This window comes from Podospora pseudopauciseta, chromosome 3 (assembly GCF_035222475.1).
Source record: "Podospora pseudopauciseta strain CBS 411.78 chromosome 3, whole genome shotgun sequence".
Taxonomy (NCBI): Eukaryota; Fungi; Ascomycota; class Sordariomycetes; order Sordariales; family Podosporaceae; genus Podospora; species Podospora pseudopauciseta.
Window position 1 is genome coordinate 794,795 of NC_085893.1, and position 13,748 is coordinate 808,542.

At 52.5% G+C, this 13,748-nt stretch overlaps 5 protein-coding genes across 5 annotated transcripts; all 5 read right to left on the bottom strand.

Annotated features, from left to right (window-relative positions):
- Positions 1 to 385: 385 nt before the first annotated feature.
- QC763_302225 (uncharacterized protein) lies at positions 386 to 1,096 on the bottom strand (the record flags this gene model as incomplete). The annotated part of the gene is made up of 1 exon (XM_062910670.1): positions 386 to 1,096. The coding sequence occupies one exon, from the start codon at positions 1,094 to 1,096 to the stop codon at positions 386 to 388; it is 711 nt and encodes a 236-aa protein (XP_062766618.1).
- Positions 1,097 to 1,901: 805 nt separating this feature from the next.
- On the bottom strand, positions 1,902 to 3,117 carry QC763_302230 (uncharacterized protein). Its single transcript, XM_062910671.1, has 2 exons — positions 2,387 to 3,117; positions 1,902 to 2,326 (listed from the first exon to the last, which is right to left on the bottom strand). The coding sequence occupies exons 1-2, from the start codon at positions 2,521 to 2,523 to the stop codon at positions 2,149 to 2,151; spliced, it is 315 nt and encodes a 104-aa protein (XP_062766619.1). The 5' UTR covers positions 2,524 to 3,117; the 3' UTR covers positions 1,902 to 2,148.
- A 1,679-nt stretch (positions 3,118 to 4,796) lies between these two features.
- Positions 4,797 to 6,852, bottom strand: QC763_302260 (uncharacterized protein; the record flags this gene model as incomplete). Its single annotated transcript, XM_062910672.1, has 4 exons — positions 6,224 to 6,852; positions 5,867 to 6,172; positions 5,554 to 5,812; positions 4,797 to 5,500 (listed from the first exon to the last, which is right to left on the bottom strand). Exons 1-4 carry the CDS (start codon positions 6,659 to 6,661, stop codon positions 4,797 to 4,799), a joined length of 1,707 nt encoding a protein of 568 aa, XP_062766620.1. The 5' UTR covers positions 6,662 to 6,852.
- A 938-nt stretch (positions 6,853 to 7,790) lies between these two features.
- On the bottom strand, positions 7,791 to 11,615 carry QC763_302270 (uncharacterized protein; the record flags this gene model as incomplete). The annotated part of the gene is made up of 1 exon (XM_062910673.1): positions 7,791 to 11,615. One exon carries the CDS (start codon positions 11,613 to 11,615, stop codon positions 7,791 to 7,793), a length of 3,825 nt encoding a protein of 1,274 aa, XP_062766621.1.
- Positions 11,616 to 12,674: 1,059 nt separating this feature from the next.
- On the bottom strand, positions 12,675 to 13,610 carry QC763_302280 (uncharacterized protein; the record flags this gene model as incomplete). Its single annotated transcript, XM_062910674.1, has 1 exon — positions 12,675 to 13,610. The coding sequence occupies one exon, from the start codon at positions 13,608 to 13,610 to the stop codon at positions 12,675 to 12,677; it is 936 nt and encodes a 311-aa protein (XP_062766622.1).
- Positions 13,611 to 13,748: the final 138 nt, after the last annotated feature.

Consider the following 13,748-nt stretch of genomic DNA (forward strand, 5'->3'; position numbering starts at 1 on the left):
CTTTATCTCGTCAGGGATTCCCAGAGCCTTGATCCTCTCCATCTCTTTCTTTTTCACTCTTCCCCCCCTTCCCCTCCTCTCTCTCTCGTTCTTCAGACACGCCCGAAGCTCTAGGTTTTTCTTGCCCATTGCCTTTCTTATCTTAATCGCTGTTGCAAACAAACCGGGCAAGTCCGTCTGCACCTCCTTCAAAGACATGGTGCGGACGATTGCCTCCTTCCGGGATGGAGTTCTCGACGAAGTACTCGTTCCTGTGCCATTCTTTCCACCTCAGACGGAGGCGTGCGATGACCACGTGGGAGGCAAAGAGTTTGGACTTGTCGTGGTCCCAAGACGGGTGGGTACTGTCAATGACCGAGAATTTCGGGTTGATGAACGCGTGCCATTAAAAAGACGGCAGTCTGATGACAGCTGTTTTCACGGAGTTGGGCAGCGAAAGGAAGGGGCTCAGCTGGTGGCAAGCCCAGTGGAAGTGCTTCTGCATGAGGATCTGTCGGTTGATCGGGTTCGGACTGACAACACCATACCCGCGGGCTTTGGTGGTCGGAGCAGGACCCTCCATCACATGACCGTTGCTTTTCTTGCGGCCTTCGTGGACGACTCGCATGACGAAGCGAGGGCGATGCTCGCCGCCGCAGGTGGGGATGGTGGACTTGAATAGGAGAATGGGACGACCACCGGGGGAAAGACGGGATCCGTCATCACCAACGGGGCTCCTCTTCTTGGTCACCGCCTTGAAAGGGACCGCGTAGGTGGCGGTGAGCTGCTCTGTGGTGGTGCTTCCCTCTTTTTCCCAGATGTATGGGCCTTTACGGAGGCCTTCGCTGTCGCTGTGGTTTGCAAAGCAGGCGTCATGTTTGGACTCTTCGTACTTGTCAACTTCTTTGGCATCGAGACGCATGATCACCACGTGCTCGATTGGGACCACAACTTTGATGCTCTCATTGTCACCCTTGTCCTCAGACTCGGGAGATGCCATTGCCGCCTCGTCGTTCTTGGCTGGGCTTGGGGGAGCAAAGGCTCCAGCTGACAGCTCGATGTCTTCGGTTTGAGCCATAACCACATCTTGACTGCCTTCGGCGGTGAGAGACGCCATGATGTAGGCTGGTTTCTTGTGTACCTGGCGTTGTTAGTCTCATGAAACGAAATATCGAGACCCTATATCCACGCTTCGACTCGAGCCTGAAAGACTTATTAGAACCAAGAGATTTGATCTCACGGAGTGCCAAGTAAGGTCCTAGGCTTAGGAAGATGAGCGACTGAGACGAGACCGTTCGAAGGCAAGAAAACAGTCGTGGGCTGAGGCGTTGAAACAAAGATAAAAGCGAAGATGACTGATATGGATAGCCTCAGATCGTCTTCCTCGAGGTGAACGTGTGGAAATCTATCCCGGAGAGTCTGTTGTAGGAGAGAAAGTCTGCAAGAAGGAAGAGGTTCAGCGCGAAAGAGAGACATCGTGAGATTCTATTCATGCCTGACAGCGAGTAGTCGCTAGGTATTCAGCGAGTTACAATAAGAGGAAGCCTGAAAACTAAGGCTGGACTTCATTAGCCCCCTATCAACACGCGACTTCATATCGTAGAGCTCACGATCGCGTCATTCGACTTTCTACAAACTTGACCTCAGGGAAGGAGCCATATAGATGGTAGGTGCCGCCCGAACGGTCCAAGGTCTTGTCAAGCTTACCTAGACAGCCACTCCGAGATATCGCACCATAGGCAAGGGCAAGGGGAAGCTCCTCTACTCAGGCATCAGGCAGAGGCAACAATCAATCACGGGGAATCAGGGCAAGTATGGCGTAATCTCCTACTGTCTAACTTTACAGGATGAAAGTCGCCTTGAAATAAGAGGAGAATAGCTTGAAACAGTTGCTAGACCAGACATTTCAAGCTTGCGGAAGGCGCGGTGAGCATTCATGTGTATTCTTCACCCTGTGTATTTCATCATTCAGAGTTCCATAGTAAAATCAAATTACGCCAAACATAATCCTTTTAGTCGCCAACAACCTGACAGTCTGCCCCAACAGTCCGTTGAAGAAAACCGCCACAATGCCATCAGAAAATGCCCAATTCAACTTCTATCATACAAGCTTTGCTCTCCTCTACTGTCCCAATTTCAACGCCCTGCATTCTCCTTCTCGTGGTAAACTTATTTGGGGTTGTTAGGGTCAAGCTTCCCGCTCGCCTGGTTGGCTCTCGCGCTGGTGGGTGATGTTCCGCTGACGGGCTGCTTGGACGTGTCGTCGGGAACCACAGTTCTCGGGCTGCCCATCATCATGCTGTATGTACCCGCGACTCCGATGATGGCGGCGCCCAGCAGGACGAGTCTGGCCTTGGTGTCAGCAATTCATATTCCAGTCATGTCTCCGTGTGTCAAAAGTACGTACGATCTGTTGGAACCGGTAGCTGTCGAGGTGGTTCCATCTGGACCGTCCTTCTTGATAGCTTCGCGTCTGAAGGGTGTGCTGTGGAATTGGCGGGTGTTGCGCACGATGGCACGTCGGGCAAGGACTGTTCTGATCATGGTGTGGTGAGGGTGATTGTGTTGTGATAGGGTTAGGATTGGCGAATACGTGGAAGATGGTTGATGGGATTTGGTGTGCGGAAGGAAGAAAAAAAACAGATTCTTCAATTGGTCAGTGATTTCGAACGTTGAAGTAGGTACAGAGACAAACAGTTGGGTGTTGAGGTCATACAAATCAATGACGCAATGACATCACCCCCGAGTGGGTCTTACACCCTTTGGGACAGCGGGATGCCACACGATGGCTCGAGACAGCAGGCAGGTACCCTCATTCAATTGTGGGGAGTGATAATAAACTGTTATTGCAGTTGGAAGGTAACTTCCCGTTTCTCATCGCATCGTCCTAGACGTGTGGGAAGTTCTGAAGCCACGGTGGCGACGAAAAGACCCCTATCGGCTCTGCCCTGAGATTGATGAAAGACTCTACCACGATGAACACACGCACAAGAACGTACAATGAAAATAGCAAAAACGACCCGCCCCCCAATTTCTTGCTCACAGCTTACCAACAGACCTCCCGCCATCATCCCTGTCATGATCGTGATGCACGAAACCTTCCACAACATCATCTCATTGCTATTCGCGAACGGAAAGTTCCAGGCGAAAAGATGTATCCCGCCATACAGCATGAGCAAAACAAAATAGCCGGCTACCATCAGCCAATCGGGAGCTGGAGCTTGATCGAAGATATTGAAGTGCTTCTCTGGGTGGAGGAAGGTGATCTGGTAGTATTGGTCTCTAAACCAGTCACGGATATAATATCCAGCATGGGTGTTCCCCTGTTCCATATCCCCCAGCAATGATTTGATTCCGTCCAACCTTTTCCATTGTGTTGAGCTTAGGTAGAGGGCTTGCCTGCGGGCCTTGAATCCTTCACCGGAAGGTAACACCTCGCCGACCTCCAAGCAGCCCCTTTCAGGAGATAGTGCAACCCATTTCACGTCATCGACCTGGTTCGTATTGAGATCAACGAAATAGAAGCTCTGTAATCGTGTCTTACTATCCACAACAACCGGATCTTCCGTGGGACAACGACGATACATATATAGGTCGCTGGGCCCATTGATCGCCATCTCGACCATTATCTTAAGGGCGTCCTCCCACGGTTTGGAATCGACAATTGGCCCCTCAGCAACATCGAGAGGTTTCTATTTTGAAAAATCAGCATCCACTCGCCATCTGGAGAGTAAAATGAAAAGCAATTGTGTGTTCTCGTACCTGAAGCCAACACGCAAACATCATCAACCCTGCAGCCACAATGTGTACGGAGACGTGAATCTTCAACAACGCGAGTGGAAATCCTTGAGCCATTCTGACAATACAGTGCAGAAAGAGCCAGAACACCTGTGTAAGAGCGACAAACTTCTGGATTATGCTAGCTTTGCTTCGGTCGTCGATCGTCGTTTCAGGAACCCTGACTAAATGGCCCAGTCGAGCAAGCTGGACCACCCCTTCGGGAGATAAAACGACGGCGGAGTCTCGGAATAATCCTTCGAGTTTGGCAGACTTGTGCAATTCCGCTTCAGTTATGAGATCCCCAACCAACACTCTCAGCCCCCCATAACCACGAAAAAGCAATATCTCAATGAGACATCACCAGCTCCGGACTCTGAAGGGTTCAACGCTCGGAGTTCGCGCTGTAGCCATCGGGCCTTGAGAATTTCTCCGCAGGCTATGACGAGCATCACCTCTGGGGCGAAGAGAACGGTGAACACCCACAGGGTTTTCTTCCAAAACACATGCCAGTACCCCGTTCTGCCGGGAGCTGGAATGTTGAGGTTCAAGGTTGAATACACACAAGCAACCAGGGCCACCAGGCAGCTCCAGAGAATGCTAGCGTTCCCGCGGTATGGGGCCTCATCTACCCAAGTTGGCGCAATTTCTGTGCGGAGTGCCGTGAAATTTGTTCTTGTGAAGTTCGAAAAGGGGTGCAATGTCGGCCATGGCATTGGATGTCGTTGCGACTGTTGCAGCATCAAGATCGATAGAAGATGGGAAATGATGAGCAGGAATTACAACATATCAAGCTGGTCGTATCGCTTCAAAATATGAACACAGAAACCAACATCCCGATGGAAAAAGCGAACCACAAGGCAGCTGAACACTAAAACCAAAAAGGAACCCAATCGGAAGCTTGGTGTCAAAAACACGCATTTGCACCACAGCACTAACAAGGAATCCCAGACAAGCCCTCAGTTGATATTGGCCTTTTCTAATCCCCTACCCATCTCAGCAACTATCCTCCAGTCTCATCACTTGACCCACGTTACCCCCTAAGCCCCCTCATAAACCCAAACCCCCGCCCACTCAACAACCCTCCTCAGCGAGCCCTCAAGCTCCTCCATGAAATCCTCCTCCGGCGGCCTACTTGCACCAGCAGGCAACCCGGCCATCATCTTGGCAAACAAGTTCCCAATCGCCTTGGTGTACTCGCAATCACCCCCAAACACCTCCCCAGCCTCCTTGCAAGCCTTATAAAGGTACCAATACATAACATTACTGATGTCCACCCGCAAGGGAAACGACACGTCCTTGAGAACAGGAGAGTCAGGAGGTAGACAGCTCGCCGCGATGAGCACATGAATAATGTCAACCAGAATATTGACAGCATTGGGACCAGTCCGGCCTCCGCGACGAGCAAAATACCCCCTGAGGCCGTTGCGCAAAGCCGGGGCTGGCTTGCCCTGCTCGAGGTAGAGGACGCTAAGGCAAAGGCGCACCATGGGGACAGGGTCGAGATCGTCACCCCACCCAAAGTTGGGAAAGGCGTTCTTCATGATGGTGTTCATTTTGCTTTCGACAACGGTGAGGTTCGCAAAATCGGGATAGACACCGGGGTACTTGCAGGCGGTGACGGCGGCGCTCTTGATCAGGTCGAGCATGGAAATCTGGGCTTGACGGACAGTAGCCATGCTTGTCTCTCCATCGGCAGCCACCCTACGCTTTTGGGTCTCGATCTCGTCTTTGCAGCGGGCACCTATTCTCCTTGTTAGTATCCAACTCTCAGTCTTGTAATCTTTCAAAACTTACAGTCACACTCAAAAAAGTGCTCATCCATCAGAATCTCCCGCCGACTCTTGACATCAACCGTAGGATCGATATAGCAAATGGTAATCTCCTCTCCAGCCGCAATTTTCCTCAGCGACCGGACGCGAATCTCGCCTTTTTCCAAAAAAGCAAAGGCGTTCGGCTCGCAAGAATGGTTGATCATGGCAGTGACAAGCTCCAGCGCAAAAGCAACCGTTTCCCTGGAAGAAGAACCCCTCAGGCGGACACAGTTGGTCCAGAGCTATCCCTCACTCATTAGCACCCTCCCTCCACCCAACAGCCAGCGAGAACTTACCTGCGGCACCAACTTCCAAATCAACCCAACATCAATCTTCTTCTCCCTCCCCTCCCCAGTCACGTCCCTAATCGCCATCGCAACATCATACACCTCGGTCGTCTTGCCCCCATCCTCCCTAGTGTACTCATCAAAGTGAGCCTCCAACCCCTGAATCATAGCCCCCTGCTCGGTAGTGATATACCCCTTCTGCTGGAACCACACCAGCCGATGAGCCAGCAAGCTCTGCGGCTTAATCCCGGGTGTGCTTTTCAAAACCTTGCACTCCTCCTTGTGAAATCTATTCCAAGCCAACTTTTGGCATTCCTATTCCCAAGTCAGTCACCCCCTCCCAAACTCCATCTTGACTGAACCTACCTTCGAACAGAACCTCCCAACCCCACACCCGCTACAAACCCGCACCCCCCCCTTCTCCCCCCCAAAATACCCCTCGAAATACCCCCCACAAAAATGACACCATCCATCATCACCCGCCCCATCAAAAGCCAGCATCAACGGCTTAGACCTGTAAATCTCCCTTCCAGCCTCAATCCCGTCCTGTTCACCCCGGGCAATAAACAGCCCCGACCCAGTCGAGCAACCCGACGGTCGAATCTCGAGCGGGACGGAAGCAGTGACGTTCCTGCGTGAGAGGATAAACTGGCAGAGTTTAGGTTTGGTGTTGAACCCCATTCGGGGAGGGGCGCGACCGAGGTCATCGTCATCGTTGTTGTCGTTGCTGAAGGCGGCTTGGAGGTCTGCCGGGGAGAGGGAGATGGTGAGGTTTTGGGCGAGGGAGGTGGTTAGATCGTCCATTTAAAATATCCCGATAGGCAGTTTTCTTGGCGGCGGTGGGTTGTAGTAGTTTCTGATCGCGGATTGTAGATGGTGTTGGAGGAAAAAAAGTGATGATGACTTGGGAGAAAATCAAACCGGTGAGATGGCGAGAAAAATAGAACTCTGAGAGCCCGGGGGATGAGAGGCTTCAGGGGACTAGGTAATCCATCAGTAAGGCAGGTAGAGAAAAGTTTTAATCAGCAGGTCATAGATTGATTTAGGCAGCGCTGTCAGCGACTATCGCACGGGAAGGAAGGAGCAACCCACAAACACGCAGGTACCCGCTGTTTGCTAGCAACCTGAAGATCCCAAGTTGACAGAACCACCCTTTACTCTGGCGAGAAAGAGGACTTGTGTACAAACCACTGAGAGCCCATCCCTAGTTGTAGCTGTTGCGAACAAATTGCAACGAAATAGAACAACAGCATCATCATCCAGCACGAAGAGCCCAACAGGCAACATGCGATGGCCAGGTTACCAAGCCAGGTCAATCCAAAATACTTCGTCCTCCCTTTCCCTGATCAAATCGATGGTACTCATATGCATCAGTGTCGACTCATACCACACCTGTCACCAATCATCCACATGTCACGCGTCCACAACAATGCAAGTTGTAAAGCTACTCGGTTAAAGTACCTTAGCTACGAACGTTCCTACTCGGTTAAAGTACCTTAGCTACGAACGTTCCTAACCCTAGTCATTCCCAGCCTCTCGGTGACCTGCTCACCGTACGACTGGCCCAAATCAAAGCTGTCTGTGAGTTATGCCTCCTTGTAATTGAAGGTAACACACATGTTCAAAACACGACACCAAAAGTGTCCAGGTCATATTTTTCGTCGGCGCCCCAGAAATTCCACCCGAACGCACCAAAAGATCCCTCAAGGGCTCCCAAAAGACGGCTCAACATCCTCCTCCAATATCGCTCCCCTTAAGTCGAATGACCGCCCAAAGCCATCCAGCGGCCCAAAAAAAAAAGATCTTCCAATCCATCTAGACTGTTCACCAGAGCACATATGTCAATGATATACCTGATCGATTAGCTACAAAACCTCCAAAATACCAACCAAAACGCCATCGAATCATGTTGATAGAGATATAGGAGGATAGATCACCCCCCATAGCAGATGTTCCTCAACCAAAAGGCAGCGACATCCTTGGGAGCTGCCTCAATCTTGAAGAGCTCCACTTCCTCCTTTTTCTCACTGTCCTCCCTGGCAATCACGAGGTCCAACATCCGCGGCGCGGCTCGGTTGGAAGTGAAGTAGGCCAGGCTACAATCCACTATCCGAATCCACCGTTTTCCAAAGTCCAGCATCAAGAAGATCTGGCTGTTAGCGTTGTCCTCCATGCCGGTGCCGCACGAGAGCAGCCCAATTTCGCGTTCCTTGTTGTCTTCATCCGCTTGGTAGAAGAATGAGAACTTGTCGCCGCACGTCTGAGCCAGTCGTTTGCGCGTCTCGAGAGGGTCCGACCGAGTGTCGTCCTCCGCCAGAATCGTGGCCAGTTTCCAGATGGTCGATGTCTCTGCCGCTTCATCTTCGGTCGTCCCGAGGATCTCCTTGATTCCCCAGTAATTTTTGGGTGCTTGGAGCATCTGTTGGAGGTGACGGCAGAGTTCGCAGATCAGAATTGCCATCAGCCCTTCAGTAGCCCTCGCACGCTGTGGTTTGGCCTGGTTGCTAGCAACACACTCAAGGAATGCCATCCCTGCGAGGGGGAACTGAGAGTGATCAGCTGATACTAAACCGCGGGCAAGCTCACCAATCACTTGGCATGTGCCCATGTCATCCTGGCCTTCCCGGACTGAAGACAACAACAGACACAGGTGGGTGAATCTTCCTGTCAGGGTATCCTTCAGGTATGACTGCTGCTCAGTCTGTTCTGCACAATCCCGCCTCCAGACATCCTTGAGCGTCCAAGCATCGCTGATCGAAGTCATCTCGGCCCTGGCGTTGTTAAGGGCAGTATTGCCGTCCTGGCCACAACCCAGACAGCGAACAAACTTGACAATAGTATCAGTAGTCCACTTCTGGCTCGGAGTAATGTTGAACAGCTCCGAGACAAGCGAAACTATCCCCTTGCGCAGATCCTGGTCCTGTTCCATCGTCTCCATGAGTTCACATCCGGGATCCGGGCGTTCTCGCTTAATGAAAACTGGGGGCTCCTGTTGTGCTGAAAGGCCCAGGTCAGTACCGTTGTCCCCACGAAGGCCATCATCAGAGCTCGCAGCCTGAGGCATTTGAATCTGGAAGCTTGCGGTGGAAACTGCCGACACTGGCGTGTCCGGCAATGAGCTGATCGCTCTCAAAGTGCTGATCTCGGCCTCTTTGTGAGCAATAATCTGGCGAAGTTTCGTCGACTTGTCCGCCTCTTCGCAGAGCTGGGCTTCTGTCTCGGAGATCCTCCCTTCCAATGCTCGTATCTGGACGTCTCTTGCCTGGACGTCTCCCTGAAGCTGATTTCTCTCCTCTTCTAACCTCTCGACAATGCTTGTTTTTTCTTGGACCATGCTTTGCAGGGTAACGTTGACGGCATAAAGCTGCTTATACTTGTCATCCTTTTCTTCCACCAGGTGCTCCAACTTGAAATTGGCGTCCCGAAGCTGCTTGAGAGCAGTCTCTTTATCCTTGTCCTTGACAAGCAGTTTGTCGACCCGACTCTTGAGGATCGCATTGACGGTGTCACTACCCGGCTTCTCATCATGTGCTTGGGCCTGTTGTTGAAGCCTCGCTTTGTTCGTTTGGAGGTCTTTCTCGATCTGGGCAATCTTCTCCCCAAATAGCTTCTGCAGTTCGATGTACTCAGCTGCCAGTTGCTTGATTCTCTCGTCTTTCTCGCGAACCATAGCTTGGTAGCGAAGGAGCTCTTGGCTCTCGTGATCTGCACTAAGCCGAATGCCACCCTGAGCCTGGCCTTCTTGAGGCTGGCTGATACCTGCCGGCTTTGGCGTAGAGATGGTGTCTCCTCCTGAACTGGGTACAGAGACTTGTCGAACGACTGATGTCGTCGAGGAATCAACAGCTGAGCCGGTCGACATGATTTTGCCGAGCAATTGGTCGATATGCTGTTGGGCAGATTTTGGCAACTGCTCCGTTGATCGCTTCGGTTCATCTACAGGTAGCATCTTGGGCTCCATTCCACCCATCAACTGGTCGATATCAGGAGCTGCGAGTTCGTGATCAGCCGGAGACCGCTGGTTGTTGTCGTTGTGAGCCTTCTGAATCTCCACTATCTGGCGTTCCAGATCTTGTTTCTCGGCTTTGATCTTGTCGATGCTGCGCTGGTGTTCAACTCGAATGGTGGTGAACTTCTTCTTTTGCTCTGCTGTATCACGCTCCAGGTTATGAAACATGACAACTTGGTTGTCGTAGCTGGCCTTCAAGGCATCGTAATCATTTGAAAGCTTCTCGTTCTCTTCCCGCACCCGGAAGAGTTCCGCACGAGGGTCCTTTTTAGCAGCCATTCGGGCAAGCTTAGCCTCGAGATGGCGAATAGTATCACCCCGCCTATTCTTGTGAGCGACAACACTGTCGAGTTCCTTTTCACGTCTCCCAAGCTCTTGCTGAAGATGTCCCATGTCCACCTTGTACCGCTCCTTCTCTGCACTCCAGTTGTGAGAGTCCTGTCGCCACCTCTCAAGTTCCATTCTACAGCCTTTGATTTGAGCGACCTGTTGCTTGCAGGTCTCTTCCAGCTTCCCAATCTGCGTTTTGTAGTCCTCGATCTCCCCTGTACTGTCCTTGGCAGGACTTCTTGACGTTCGGTCATCATTCTTCTTGGCCCAGTGTTTGGGACCCCTTGGCGCCCTCGGCGGGTAGTCTTCCTGTGTCACGACCGGAATCCTTCCTAGTTCCGGCTTGCAGACCTGAGCTTGACCACCTTCGGATCCCACACCAGGACTCTTCTTGTCCGTTTCTCCCTCGCCGATCTGCTTCTTGTAGCCCTCAACCTCGGCAGCCAGTCTACTTTTATCCTCCTCCAACTTGACGATTTCCTTCTTGTAGGAGGCCTCGATGTTGGCGGCTTGCTTGGCGCAGTCCTCCACAAGCTTGTCCGCTTTCTTCTTGCAGATCTCCGTTTCCGTGATCTGTCTGCTGAGGCGCTGGTCCAGCTTACTGATCTTCTTTTTCTGACCATCCACCTCGGCCGCCTGTTGGCTGTTGTCACTTTCCAACTTGGCAATCTGCTTCCTGTAGACCTCTGCCTCGTTCTCCAGCTTGGTGACCTGTCTCCTGAACTTGTCCGTCTCCTTCTTGAACCCTTCCATCTCCTCCGATTGCGCCTTGCAGTCCCTCTCAAACTTGTTCAGCTGCCTCTTAAAGTCCATCGTCTGGCCGTGGAGCTCCCGCCTCCTGGCATTGATAAAGTCGCAAAAGCTCTCCACACGCCCTAGCTCGCTCAAGGTGGCCGTCACAAGAGGATGCCACGTCGCCGTCACAGGTCGCAGGTTGGGCAGCTCGAGGAACTCCCAAAGCTTGCGGAACTCGTGCCTGACACGATCCATGACCCAAGGCGTGGCCTCTGGAAAGTAGTCCGGGAACGGCATATCACCCCGGAAATCGACATCGGCCACGTCCCTTCCACCACCAGCGGCCCTCTCCTCCCCTCCAGCCGATGACTGACGACGCACTTGGTAATCTCCCAGCTGGGCTGGAGGGCCTCTATCATCCTCCTCCTCCGTGGCGGACGAACAGTGGCGATTGCCAGCCGAGCCCTTGATGGCGATCCCATTGCCGGAGGGAGGCTCGGGCTTGTGCCGCTTCGGCGACGGAGAGCGCGCTGGCCTGTACGACTGAGATTCGGGCCTCACCCAGGGTTCCGAGCTGTCAGTAGTAGCGTGGGCTTCGGCACGCCGCTTCTTGTTTGGGGGTCGGGCCTTCGGTCCAGTAGGCGGAGGCCTGTCGCCCCATTCGTGAGCTCCTTGTCTACTCATCGCATGGAGTAGGGCGTATCTTATCTCCAGGCGTGTGTCCAAGGGGAAAAAGACGAGGTAAGGTCAAGATAAAGTTGTGTGTCGGACAGACACCATGTGGGCCTAAATAAAGTTTCGAAGGGAACCCCCCCCCCCCTCCAAGAAGGTGGGGACGATGTCTCCAATTATTGTTAGCACGGGACTTGAGCCTCCACACCACCAAGACTTAAAGCCTCTGATATACGACGTACCTGAAGTGGTCTGCTTGATGAATGCAGAGGGGGGTTTTCCTGGTGAAGTCAGCAGTTAGCTGGCCTCTTGAGAGACTGGGTACATCAGTTCGGGTATCTTGGAAGTTATCGCAGACGCTCAGGATGCATTTTGGGGATTGTACTCACCTGCGGGTAGTAGCGCACTAACAATCCTCCAAACCTCCAACTCGGAAAGCGGAGATGGGAATCTGGCGCCGCTGATAGGGTGCTCCCTGCAGGAAAAGCCCAACAACGTGTCGTTCTTGCGAGATGTTCACGTTCGATAGCAGGAATCTGTGTTTGGTTGAGAAAGTCAACTAACTCGCTCTGACTAGGCAAAGCAAGGCAAACAGACTCAATTGTTGCTCCTCCCCGGCTAGTGAAAAGGGACTGTGGTCTGGACTTCACCACACACGCCCACAAATGCTGCAGAAGAAAGTACAGAATCTGAGATGTCACCAAACGACACGGCTAAAAACACACCCTTTCTTGGCACTCTGGGTTGATCTGGGTTGATCTGGGTTGATCTGAGTTGATCTGGGTTGATCTGGATTTCTTCGCATAGCTACCTGCACGAATCCACCAAACCAAACCAAACAAGTCCAGTCCTAAATCCTCTCTTTCTCGGAGCTACCGTCTCCCTCAAGATGCAAACGACCGCCCAGAAAAAACCAAACCTCGCATGGGGTGGGTATCTTGAACATATCCCATTACTCCAGCTGTTGCCCGCGATGATGTGTAGTCGACAAAAGAAAACCCTTTCCCGAAAGACCCTTTTGTTTCTTTCTTTTTTTTTTTTTTGCAACCAACTCCCCCAATGTCGTCATCGTCATGTTCGGCAAGCATAAGCCGTCACCGCCCCGACGGGCAGTGTCGCCGTGGTTGTAAACACTCCTGGTGGACCGTACCCCGCCAGCGCCGTCGAAACCACCAAGCTGGTACACCCACTGCAGTTCACCGATAACGTTGTGGTGGTATACCTGGAGTACTTGGTCGACGTCTTCCCTGCTGACTGCGGAGGCTGGAGAACCAAGGTCGTCTGGCAAACGCTAGGCTGTAAGTGTCCACCCTCCCCATGTCCATCGCTCGGGTTTCGAAGCTCTACCACCGGCTTGGGGAAGGGCGTGATCTGAGCAGCAGCCGGAATAGGGACCTGGTCCTGACTGCCGCCAATGTTGTGGATGTTTGGAGTCTGAACAGCGGGGATGTTATCGACGGCCGTTCGCTTCGCAAAAAGGGCGGTTGGCTTGCAGATGGTGCTCCAGTACGTGCTAGCCGTGTTGACCCTCTCGGTCTTGTTGATCACCATGTTTGGGCACGAGGAATAGTCCTTCCAGATGATGATATTCTCGCAACCATTGCAATTCACTTCCTTATAGAGAGTCGTGGTGGTTGGATAGATCGTCTGCGTCCCAGACCAGGAGCAAGGATAGACCCAGGACTCATACGAGGTGGTTGTGCATCCCTTCTGCGGGTTGGCTTTGATGGGCGGTTCGATATCGATGGCTCGTCTTGTTGGTACTGGCGCCGGTGTCGACTCCAAGGGTATGGGCGTCAGTACGGGCCTGGTCGGTCTGACGGGTGGTGTTGTCCAGGTGGGCAGAGGAGCCAGGACCAGCTCGTTGTCGCCAGCAAGAGCACCTGCTTCGCGGGCTTCGACTTGTCCGTCTCTCGGTGAGTCTGGGGAGGAAATAGGAGAACCAAGAACAAATGCAAAAAGGACAAACGACAAAAGACCAAGAAGAAGTCTGGGAAAGGCGGCCATGGTTCCGTCACAGCAGCTGTGATGTTGACTTGTCCCCGAAGCCGAATATGCAAATGAGCCGCTTCCGGTCCAGGCCACGGGAATCAAGAAGTCAACAAGGTTGCCCAGAGCTTTATATGACTCTGATGCACCGGTCCA